This window comes from Lithobates pipiens, unplaced genomic scaffold (assembly GCF_037356315.1).
Source record: "Lithobates pipiens isolate NorthernLeopardFrog02 unplaced genomic scaffold, aLitPip1_a1.2 Scaffold_28, whole genome shotgun sequence".
Classification (NCBI taxonomy): Eukaryota; Metazoa; Chordata; class Amphibia; order Anura; family Ranidae; genus Lithobates; species Lithobates pipiens.
Genome location: NW_027507789.1, coordinates 84,054,389 through 84,067,093, shown reverse-complemented (window position 1 = coordinate 84,067,093; position 12,705 = coordinate 84,054,389). Strand labels below are relative to the sequence as shown.

General features: G+C 49.4%; 1 protein-coding gene across 2 annotated transcripts in view; it reads left to right on the top strand.

Moving 5' to 3' along the window:
- The first annotated feature begins 2,248 nt into the window (after positions 1-2,248).
- Positions 2,249-12,705, top strand: part of PSMC3IP (PSMC3 interacting protein) — a 330,428-nt gene continuing 319,971 nt past the window's right edge. The window contains exon 1 of one of the 2 annotated variants that reach the window (XM_077459441.1): positions 2,249-2,598. In XM_077459441.1, coding sequence (XP_077315567.1) covers positions 2,574-2,598 — 25 coding nt within the window. In that variant the 5' untranslated portion in view covers positions 2,249-2,573. The remainder of the gene's footprint in view (positions 2,599-12,705) is intronic. The other variant, XM_077459440.1, reaches the window with a different exon arrangement.

Below are 12,705 nucleotides of genomic sequence, written 5' to 3'. Positions count from 1 at the left end.
TCATATTACACAGCACCCTGCACCTCTGGACCCCTTTATATTACACAGCTCTTGTACCTCTGGATCCCTTTGCATTACCCTGCACCTCTTGACCCCTTTAATTACACAGCCCTTGTACCTCTGGACCCCTTTACATTATATGGCACCCTGCACCCCTTCATATTACACAGCACCCTGCACCTCTGGACCCCTTTACATTACACAGCTCTTGTACCTCTGGATCCCTTTGCATTACTCTGCACCCTGCACCTCTTGAGCCCTTTAATTACACAGCCCTTGTTCCTCTGGACCCCTTTACATTATATGGCACTCTGGACCCCTTCACATTATACAGCAGCCTACACCTCTGGACCCCTTTACATTACACAGCCCTTGTACCTCTGGATCATTTCACAGTATACGGCACCCTGCACCCCTTTACATTACACAACCCTTGTACCTCTGGACCCCTTTGCATTACACTGCACCCTGCACCTCTGGACCCCTTTACATTACACAGCTCTTGTACCTCTGGATCCCTTTGCATTACTCTGCACCCTGCACCTCTTGACCCCTTTAATTACACAGCCATTGTTCCTCTGGACCCCTTTACATTATATGACACTTTGGACCCCTTCACATTATACAGCCCTTGTACCTCTGGATTCCTTCACATTATACGGCACCCTGCACCTCTGGACCCCTTTACATTACACAACCCTTGTACCTCTGGACCCCTTTGCATTACACTGCACCCTGCACCTCTTGACCCCTTTAAATTACACAGCCCTTGTACCTCTGGACCCCTTTACATTATATGGCACCCTGCACCCCTTCACATTACACAGCAGCCTACACCTCTGGACCCCTTTACATTACACAGCCCTTGTACCTCTGGACCCCTTTGCATTACACTGCACCCTGCACCTCTTGACCCCTTTACATTACTTAGCTCTTGTACCTCTGGACCCCTTTGCATTACTCTGCACCCTGCACCTCTTGACCCCTTTACATTACTTAGCTCTTGTACCTCTGGACCCCTTTGCATTACTCTGCACCTCTTGACCCCTTTACATTACAGAGCCCTTGTACCTCTGGACCCCTTTACATTATATGGCACTCTGGACCCCTTCACATTACACAGCAGCCTACACCGCTGGAGCCCTTTACATTATACGGCACCCTGAACCTCTTTATATTACACAGCAGCCTACACCTCTGGACCCCTTTGCATTACACAGCCCTTGTACCTCTGAACCCCTTTGCATTACACTCCACCTCTGGACCCCTTTACGTTACACAGCTCCCTGCTGCACCTCTGGACCCCCCTTACAGACACCCCCTAACAGTTCTGGACTCCCTGCATTTTACACAGACCCCCCCACTACAGTGTAGACACCCCATTACAGTGCAGACCCCTACAGTGTAGACCCCCACTACAGTGCAGACCCCTACATTGTAGACCCCCCCACTACAGTGTAGACCCCACTACAGTGCAGACCCCTACAGTGTAGACCCCCCACTACGGTGCAGACCCCTACGGTGCAGATCCCCCACTACGGTGCAGACTCCTACAGTGTAGACCCCCACTACAGTGCAGACCCCTACATTGTAAACCCCCACTACAGACCCCACTACAGTGGACCCCTACAGTGTAGACCCCCCACTACGGTGCAGACCCCTACAGTGTAGACCCCCACTACAGTGCAGACCCCTACATTGTAGACCCCCCCATTACAGTGCAGACCCCTACAGTGTAGACCCCACTACAGTGCAGACCCCCACTACGGTGCAGACCCCTACATTGTAGACCCCCCATTACAGTGCAGACCCCTACATTGTAGACCCCCCATTACAGTGCAGACCCCTACCTTGTAGACCCCCCCACTACAGTGCAGACCCCTACATTGTAGACCCCCCATAGTGAAGACCCGTACAGTGTAGACCCCCCCAGTACACAACCTCCCTACAGTGCACAGACCCCCCCTAACACAATACAGCCCCGTTCAGAACACACATGGAGAGCCCAAGGTAATGGCTTTGCATCCGAGCCAGTCTGCACACCCGGGACCCATGCATGCAGGGGGAGAGGGGAGGCGGCTTCACTGTGCTCGGCTGTGACAGCCGCTGTAGAGACTGATCGGAGCCGAGAAGGTGTTGTGCCGACTGGCCTCGCAGCCCCACCCACCGTAAACTCGGGGGGGGGGGGGGTGCGCGCGTGCGTGTGTGTCTACCGTATTCCTCCTAATAGGCGCACACACCTTTTGTTTTTGACGGCTGGCTAGACCGTGCATTTAGGTCACAGCTTTTCTGGCATCTACAGTCATGCAAACTACACAATTAACCGCCGGTCTAGAGAATGAAAATTAGCTCCTACTTTTTCAGCTCTTCCCACGTCTTGTTTTAACCAATCCCTGTGCAACCCATTCCTACAGGTCAATTCCTCGTTGAGTGAGTCTTCCTTCTTTTTGGCTCCCGCGTGCGTCCCACGCCTCGAACTGGCTGATTTCCCTTATTGGCTCAAATGCTGTGGCGGGAGTGTGGTGTGGGCTGTAAGACGCCCCTCGGAGAACTGGTCGACTCGAGAAACGGAGATGAGTAAATCCAAGGACAGTGGGGGTGAGTGTGCTGTCACTGATAGGGACTGTTTGCCTGAATCCTTTGATGATGATCCACGGTTAGGAAAAACAATTGTGCCACTATTCACCCGATCCCACCTGAACTCTGATGTGCGAAAATCACAGGAGAGGACAGAGAACGTTTGGTTTGGGGGCCAAAAAAGTTTTGTGACCCTTGGTATATAGTTTACTGTAGGCTAACACTTGTGTCCTTTTTTCAACACAAATAGAGCTTTATTTTAGTGGTAGTTACTATATATATATATAAAAAAAATTTCTATATAAATTAAAAAAACGTACGTTTTGTGAAAAAATACCTTTTTCTTTGTTTCTGTCATAAAATTTTGCTAATTAGTAATTTTTCTTAAATTTTGGCCGAAGTTTATACTGCTACATATCTATGGTAAAAATAACCCAAATTAGTGTATATTTAGTCTTTATGAAAGTTATAAAGTCTACAAACTATGGTGCCAATCACTGAACATTAATCACATCTAATCAGGTGTTCAGTACATCAGGTGTATCTCATTTCTTGAGACACTAACAAGTCAGGAAAATACAAATACCCCCCAAAATGACCCCTTTTTAGAAAGGCGTATTAAGTAGCATGGTGAGTTTAAGTTGTCATTTTTTCCCCACAATTCTTTGCAGAATGAAGATTTTATTTTATTTTATTTTTACAAAATTGTCATATTATCAGGTTATTTCTCACACACAGCATATGCGTACAACACGATACACCCCAAAATATATTCTGCTACTCTTCCCGAGTGTGGCGATACCATATGTGTGAGACTTTTACACAGCCTGGCCACATACGGAGCACCAACATTTGAAGTAGCACCTTCAGGCGTTCTACAAGCAAAAATGACACCTCATTTCACAACCACCTATTATGCTTTTGAAGGCCCTGGAGTACCAGGACAATGGAATTGCCACAAAATTACCCCATTTTGGAAAGCAAACACCCCAACATATAATCTATGAGGCATAATGAGTCTTTTGAACGGTTCATTTTTTTTTCAGAAGTTTTTGGAAAATGTGGAAAAAAAATGAAAACATATTTCTTTTTTAAATACATTCTGCTACTCCTCCCGAGTATAGCGATGTCACATGTGTAGGACTTTTACACAGCCTGGTCACATAGGCCGAACATTGAAGTAGTACCTTCAGGTGTTCTAGGAGCATAAATGACACATCTCATTTCATTCCTACCCATCACGCTTTTGAAGGTCCAGGAGCACTAGGACAGTGGAATTACCCTCAAAATGACCCCATTTTGGAAAGCAAACACACCAACGTATATTCTATGAGGCATGGGCTGCAAATAGGTACTCGGGTACTCTGATGGCCTGGTGACAGGTTCTCTGATGGCCTGGTGACTGGTATTCGGGTACTCATGGATTGTGACAGGTACTCTGATCAATTGTGACGGGTACCTGGGTACTCTGATGGGCTGGGACAGGTGGACAGCTACTCTGATGGACTGTGAGTGACCCGTACTATGATGGGTGGTGACAGGCCCTCTTTATTGGGGGGGGGGCGTGCAATCAGTGTGATTTGTTACCGCTTATAGTGTACACAAGATGTTGCCGCAATCTCCTCACACGATCAGTGTGTGAGGAGGAGAACTCGGTAACATCTCGTTACCGCTGTTTGTTTACATTTAGTGATCGGCTGTGAAACGATCACAGCTGATCACGTGGGTAAACAGCTGGCCAATGGCTGTTTACCAGCGTCGGTGACGAGCAGTGTTCCCGGGAACACGGTGCCACCGACTTGCATGCTCACATTTGTGCGCCGTTCACAGTGGCTGTGTAACCATCTGTGATTGGCCGTGACTTCACCACAGCCGATCACGTGGTAAACAGCCATACCCAATGGCTGTTCACCCCCCTCGGTGGCAAGCGGTGTCTCCGTGACACGCCGCCACCGAAGGCGGTTTAAATGGGAGGCTGTGCCGCCTAACTGTCATTTGACAGCTGGCGGTCGACAAGCAGTTAAAAAGGAACTGCAGTCTGCTCACATAATTTGCAGCAGACTGCAGTTGAAAGATGGAAAAAAAAAAATGACTGAAGTTCCACTTTAAGTTCTGGCTATTTGAAAAGCTAAGGCCTCATGCACACTAGATGTTTTTTTTTTTTTTTTTTTTTTTCCTGTCTCTAAACTCCCCTGCACATTTAGTGGTGTGAGGTTTTAGAGCAGTGTTTCTCAATTCCCGTCCTCGAGGCGCACCAACAGGTCATGTTTTCAGTATTTTCCTTTAGAGGGGTTGTAAAGGTTAATGTTTTTTCACCCTAATGCATTAAGGTGAAAAAACATCTGACACTGCCTGCGCTCCCAGCCCCCCCGTTTTACTTACCTCACCCCTCGAAAGTCCTGCGCTCATCCCCCGACGTCCTTTCCACCATTCAGCCTGGCGGCTGATTGGCTGGAGTGGATGGATGGAAAGCAGTGCAGCTATTGGCTCGCGCTGCTGTCAATCACATCTACTGATGCGGAGCGCTGGGGGCGGGGCCGTGTGATACAGCGAGCGGCTATAGCTGCCGGCTGTATCACGGGAGCGTGCCCGCAGATGCTTCTCACCATGCGAGGGAGCTCGCATGAACGTGAGAGGCACCTGCGGGAGGAAGCCGAGACAGCCGCCGAGGGACCCCAGAAGAGCAGGTTTGGGGCCACTCTATGCAAAATGAGCTGCACAGTGGAGGTAAGTATAACATGTTTGTTATTTAAAAAAAATAATAATATATATATATATATATATATATATATATATATATATATATATATATATATATATATATATATATATATATATATATATATATTTTCACTTTACAATCCCTTTAAATTAAATGACTGTGGTAACGCAGTGAAACTGATCTAATCACTTGAGCAAAATAATGGTGAGCATGAAAACATGACCTGTTGGTGCGCCTTGAGGACTGTAATTGAGAAACACTGTTTTATAGAGGCAGGGGAAGAAAAAAATATAAATAAAAAAAGTGTGTCCAGTTTTGACAGAAAACACGTGATACTACTAAACGCTAAATACATTTTTATTCTGACCAATTAAATTAACGAGAAACAGACTTTTCTCCTATCGTCTTCCGGGACAGCCTCTGAGATATAGGGCTCCTCCCTCCGGGACAGGAAACACGTCAACCCAATCAAATAAAAGGTGTGGTCCTCCAGGCCCTCCTCAGTTTTTGTTTCCTGACGGACGGGAAGGAGCACGTCGGAACTAGTAAGGGGAGCTCCTTCTTCTCAGGGGTTTGTCCTGGGGGGAGCACCTAGTGGACCTGACCCTTAGCACCCCTCGGTCCGTTCGGAGGGAGGAGAGGGTAGCTATCAGTCCCCGCTGCCATTTAAACGTTCGGAGAGAACGGGACCCCGATTATCGGCAATCTCCCCCCCTCTGTGGCGCTAACCGCTCGTACCTGGTCGGTCGGAGGCGGTGAGAGACGTTCGTTTCACCGGCTGGCGTTCGGGTACTGTGAGCGGTGCGTTAGTAAGGAACGCACGGCGGGGGGCGGAGTCTTTGCGTTCCGGCATCCGGAAGTGGGAGAGACGCACTTCCGCCGGATTCGCGTCATCTGGGGGCGCCGCAGGACCTGTTCCAGTCCTTTGGGCGCGGCGGTGTGACTACAGGGTTGCCTGGAGTGGTGTGAAGGCTCAGAGAGACTGAGTGAGACACAGGAACCATGGAGGGTGCAGTTGTGCAGGTGGACTCCGGTTCAACAGGCTCCAGTACCTCTCAGGTAAGCTTGGTGAGGGCAGACCAGGACTTACACTGGGGGGTGGAGGGGTCACTCTGACCTTAGTACCTTCCCGGGGTGGAGAACCTGCTGGTGAAGGGGGGCACTTCCTAGGCAGACCCTGGAAGCACAGTGGTGTGGTCAGGGGTGGTATTGTAATGGGACCCTGTTTTTTCGTTGTTTTTTAGGTTAAACAGGACAGAGCCCAGATACCTTTGCCCAGAAGGAAATGTGCCGTGTGCGGGGCTAAGTTAGGCACTGGTTGGGAGAAGCCGCTTTGCCCGGATTGTGTCAGTAGCCTGGTGGACTCGGTGGCAGCCTGTCACAAGGTTTTGACGTCTGTAAAGGATGAGATAGCATCCACCTTCCAGTCATTTAAAAGCATGATGGACAGGGTGCAGGGTCCTTCTGTCTCTTTACCCAGGGCCGTGAGTATGCCCTCCTTATCCGAACCAAGTCAGGAGGAGGAGGTGGATAGGGAGAGGTTACCTAGGTCATTAGCCTCCTCTAGGACAGAGTCTACTTCTGAGTCAGAGGGGGAGGAAGAATCCATTAGATCAGCCAGATACAAGCTGTCTTTGGACGATGTGGGTGACCTCCTCAAGGCTATATATGACACTTTGGAGATCAGGGAAGAACAGGTCCAGCTTTCAAAACACGACATGATGTATCGGGGGTCGAGTGTGCTGAAAGACAGGGTATTCCCTGTCCATAAATTGCTGGTTGAGGCGATTCTGCTAGAGTGGGAACAACCGGAAAAAAGGCAATTTTTTTCAGGTAGCCTTAAAAGGAAGTTCCCTTTTGAGGCGGATGCGATGCATCCCTGGAACAAGGTTCCCAAATTGGATGCTCCCTTGGCTAAAGTCTCTAAGACGACAGATTTGGCCTTTGATGATATGGGTTCACTCAGGGATCCTATGGATAAGAGGGGAGATGTGCTGCTTAAGAGAGCCTGGGATGCCTCTTCCATTGGGCTTAAACCAGCCTTAGCAGCTACCTGTGTGGCCAGAAACGTAGAGTGTTGGCTTACACAGTTACAATCGCATATTTCTGCAGGCACTTCTAGGCAACAGCTGTTGAAGTCCTTTCCGCTACTGTTCAAGGCAGTGGGGTTTTTGGCCGATGCCTCTGCAGAATCAGTCAAATTGGCTGCTAGATCTGCAGCACTAGTGAACGCTGCCAGAAGGGCCGTTTGGCTTAAAACCTGGTCAGGTGACGCAGCTTCAAAATTGAAGCTATGTGGATTACCCTTTTCAGGGGATCATTTGTTCGGGCCCCGCCTGCGAGAGGCGTTAGAGCGCACGCAGGATAGGAAGAAAGCTTTCCCAGAAAGGAAAAAGAGACCTGAAGGGAAGCGCCTTTTTCGAGGCCCTAGGCAGCAGAACCTGCAGGAAAGGGAGGTTCGCCCCAAAAAGCATCGGACGGGTCACAAGGGAAGGGGCAGAGGAGGAATCTTATTCAATCCTCCTCAACCCTCCCCTAAAACCCAGTGACTCCTGCGTCCCGGTGGGAGGAAGACTGGGGAAGTTCCTCCCACAATGGGATGCTTCAACCGAAAGTCCGTTCATTCGAGATGTAATAAGGAACGGCTACAGGTTGGAGTTTGGTTCAGTCCCCCTCCCAAATTTTCAAGTAACCAGGTTACCAAGGGACCAAGAGAAGGCAAAGGCTCTGGGTCTTCTCCTGGGGGATCTGGTGGACCAAGAAGTACTGGTGCAGGTGCCTCCAGGAGGAGCGAGGCTTGGGGGTTTACTCCCACGTATTCCTGGTAAAGAAACCTTCGGGAAAGTTCAGGCTAATACTGAATCTCCGCCCCCTGAACAGATTCATAAAATACAAGCGGTTCCGGATGGAGTCAATCTTCTCGGTAACCAAGTTTCTGTTTCAGGGCTGTCACATGGCCACCGTGGATCTCAGGAATGCATATTTGCATATCCCGATTCATCTGGAGTCTCAGAGATTTCTCAGGTTGGCGGTGAGGTTGAACACGGGTGTGTTACACCTCCAGTTTCGAGCTCTCCCTTTCGGGCTTTCAGCCTCACCAAGGATCTTTACAAAGGTTCTGGCAGAGGCCCCGTTAAGGCTCAAGGCTATAACAGTGATTCCATATCTGGACGATCTACTGTTCATAGCCCAGTCGGCCCAACAGCTGCAGAAGGATGTACAGGAGTCCTTGGGTTTCTTGCGCTCACTGGGGTGGCTAATAAACCAGGAAAAATCCCAGTTGACCCCCTCACAGGAGGTCTTGTATTTAGGATGCAGGATTTCTTCGGTGGAGATGAGGGTATTTCTTCCTGCGGAGAAGATCATCAAGCTAGAACAGGCGGTAGCCCAGCTTCAATCAGGTTGGGAAGCCCAGATCAGGGAGGTTATGAGAGTCCTGGGGTTGATGACATCATGCTTTCCAGCGGTGGCCTGGGCAAGGCATCATCAGCGCCCTTTACAGAGACTCATGCTCCGTTATTGGGATGGCAGGCAGCAGAGCCTGGATCAGGTTATGCCCCTATCCTCGGCAGTCAGGAGGTCTCTGGTGGTGGCGGGCCCAGGTCAACCTAGACAGGGGTCTTCCCTGGTCCCCACAAGCTACGGTGGTGGTCACGACTGATGCCAGTGCGCTGGGTTGAGGTGCCCACCTAGAGGGAATCTTAGCCCAAGGTACCTGGTCGATTCTAGAGACAGGTCGTTCCTCAAACCAGAAGGAGCTTCTGGCGGTTTGGAGGGCTATAGAAACCTTCCAGTTACAGGGCAGGGACCTGCAAGTTCGTTCAGACAATGTGGCAGCAGTAGCCTACCTGAACAAGCAAGGGGGAACCAGAAGCCCCGCGCTGCAGGTGATTGCGGACAGAATCTTCTGTTGGGCAGAGAAGAACTTGTCCTCAATATCAGCCATTCACCTGAAGGGAACTCGGAATTTGCTGGCCGACTTTCTCAGTCGCCAGAAGATAGGTCAGGACGAGTGGTCCCTCAACAAGGAAGTGTTCGAGGAGATTGTGTCATGCTGGGGAAGGCCAGAAATAGACCTATTTGCAACAGAAGGCAACAGGAAGGTGACGCACTTTTTTTCGGTTCACCCACAGGATCGGGCCAGGGGGATAGACGCCCTTGCCAATCCATGGCTGTTCGGCCTGTGTTATGCCTTTCCTCCCGTAAGGATGGTGGCGGAGGTCCTGCAGAAGTTCCGTTCAGAGACTACGGACCTCATTTTAGTAGCTCCTTTTTGGCCAAGGAGACCCTGGTTTGCCAGCATAAAGAGATTGGCCGTTCATCCTCCGCTGTTTCTACCAGTCAGGGAGGATTTACTTTCCCAGGGGCCGATCCGGTGTCCTCAGATAGAGAGGCTCAAGCTTGCGGCCTGGTATCTGAGGAACAAATCTTAAGGTCACAGGGTTTCTCAGAAAGAGAGTGATTATGACCTTGTTAGAATGCCGTAAACCAGTTGCTAGGGCAATTTACGCCAAGGTAGGAAAGAGGTTTAATTCCTGGTTGCGAGAACAGGGAATTGCAAGCCCCAGGGTCCCGGCAGTCCTGGACTTTCTACAAGCAGGGGTAGAGCTGGGCCTATCTATCAGCACTCTAAAGGTACAGGTGGCGGCCTTAAGCGTTTTCCTTCAGTCCTCCCTTCAGCAGAATCCATTTGTCAGGAACTTCTTCAAGGCTCTGTCTAGATCCAGGCCTGTCAGAATGAAGACCTGTCCTACCTGGGATTTGGCCTTGGTTCTTAGGGCTTTGACCCAAGACCCATTTGAACCATTAGAGGGAGCATCACTTAAGTGGATGGTACTAAAGACTGTGTTTTTGATAGCGATCACGTCAGCTAGAAGGGTCAGTGATCTGCAGGCACTCTCGGTCAGAGAGCCATTTTTGTTAATCTTAGAGGACAGGGTAGTACTTAAGACTGACCCTAGTTTTCTTCCTAAAGTGGTGTCCACTTTTCATAGGACACAGGATATTATTTTGCCAACTTTTTTCTCAACCTCAGACGAGGACGAGGCGAGATCTTTAAGTTTGTTAGACGTCAGGAGAAGTCTATTAATTTTTCTAGAAGCCACTAGGGTCTTCAGGAAGTCAGACTCACTTTTTGTTAATTCTTCGGGCGCCCGCAAGGGCTGCAAGGCGTCCAAAGCGTCTATCGCCAGGTGGATACGAATGGCGATAGTTAAAGCCTATGAGTTAGAGGGGAAGCAGGCACCCTTAGTTAAGGCACACTCTACAAGGGCGGTTTCCACATCGTGGGCAGAGAGGGCTGGAGCCTCTCCGGAGGAGATCTGCAAAGCAGCAACGTGGTCCAGCTACTCAACGTTCGCAAGACATTACCGTCTGGATTTATGGTCTGATAAAGAACAGACTTTTGGACGTAAGGTCCTCCAGGCAGTGGTCCCGCCCTGACAAGGTGAGCTCCTTGCTTATCATCTCAAAGGCTGTCCTGGAAGACGATATGAGAAAACCGGAGTTAGACTTACCGGTAACTCTTTTTCTAGGAGTCTTCCAGGACAGCCTGGCTTCCCACCCAAAGTTGTTTAAATTGGACTAAGTGGTGAGGATGTGTATTAACGTGATTGTTAGTGTGTTATGTCTTTCAGAGCCTCCCGGCGGTTCTTGGAGTAAAACTGAGGAGGGCCTGGAGGACCACACCTTTTATTTAATTGGCTTGACGTGTTTCCTGTCCCGGAGGGAGGAGCCCTATATCTCAAAGGCTGTCCTGAAAGACTCCTAGAAAAAGAGTTACCGGTAAGTCTAACTCCGGTTTTTTTCCGTGAGGGTATGTATCAGCTTTTGGTGTTCCCTTTTCTTTCTGGCTGCTATAGCCAAAAGGTGTCCCTGTATGACACACTTGTGTGCCTCCCATTGAACCATGGGAGTCGCGTCAGGTGTGTCATTATGAAGAAAATAGTCCTGAAGGGCCTGTTTGATGTATGCTGCATCTCCCGGGTCTGCCAGAACGGAGGCATCTAGCCTCCACATTTTGCTGAACCCCTCTCTTTGGGGGAATCGTAAGGTTATTGTAATCGGATGATGATCTGAAAGCACAATGTTCTCAATGGTAGCGTCTGCCAGGTATGACAAATCCGCTTGATGTATGAAACTATAGTCCAGTCTTGAGTAGCGATTATGTGGCGTCGAAAAGAATGTGAAATCCTTTTCCTTGGGGTGGAGGGTGCGCCATGTATTGTGTAATGTTAGGGATGCAAGCTGCAATTTCACTTGACGTAGGGCCACGTAGGGAAATTACAAGGTGCCAGTTCAGGTGTCTAGGAGAGGGTCTAGGGCCATATTAAACCCCCCCCCCCCCCCCCCCCCTAGAATCAAGAGGCCCTCCTGAAATGTGGTCAGTTTCAAGAGTATTTTTGAGGAAAGGTACTCTACCCGTGTTCGGGTAGTATACATTAGCTAAGGTTACAGGTTTATCCTTCCACATACCCTTCAGAATAATATATCTGCCCTCGGGGTCAATCAATTGGTCAGTGAGGCGAAACACCAAGGATTTGGCTAATAAAATGGATACCCCCTTAGTTTTGGAGTCGAGGCATGTTGCATGATATACTTCTGGGTAACGTTTACCCGTTAGTCGAGGGATGGAGCCTGTCTTAAAATGGGTCTCTTGTAGAAAAATAATTTGCGCTCTATGTCGGTGTGCTTCCGCCAAGACACTGCTGTGTTTTTCTGGTACATTGAGGCCTTTTACATTTAAGGAGAGCACTTTAAGCGACAGAGGAGCTGAGGATTGTACTATAGAGGGCATGGTTGACCAAGGCGGGATTGTGCAAATTCAGTCAGATGTTGCCAGACGGAGAGGGTATGACTGGAGAAGCAGAAGGAAAAAAAAAAAGGGGGGGGGGGGGGGGTCAGGGATGGGTAGCTGAAAGATCAAGGGCCGGGGTATAGCCAAAAGCGGAGAGGGGTGTGTACGCCTAAGTAGGTACAGTAGGCGACCCCGAAATGTGCTAGGGATCCCTACTGATCTCTCGTGAGTGTCCCCACTGCGTAGGGGAAAGTAAGAATACCAGAGGTGGGGCCAGTCCCGCTTGCCCACCTAATAAACTGGTTTTGGGGAAAGGGGTGGAAAGGTAAACTATTCCGGTAGTGTTTCAAAGAAGGAACCTGCCTCCTTGAGGTGGGGAAGAGACTAAACGCCAAGGTAAGTCCAAGAGCCCTCTCCACCCAGGGACCTCTGGTTTTGACCGTAAACTGTAAGGGACACGTCGCCACTCAATGAGTGTGCATATAACGGACATATCTCTGAACGCTTACTCAGATCCATTTCCTGTGCTATCTGAGGTCCATCCTCCCTCACTGCTACTTGTCCCAGAGAAAATTAGAACAATTGTAACAACTGTAACAACAACCTTCGT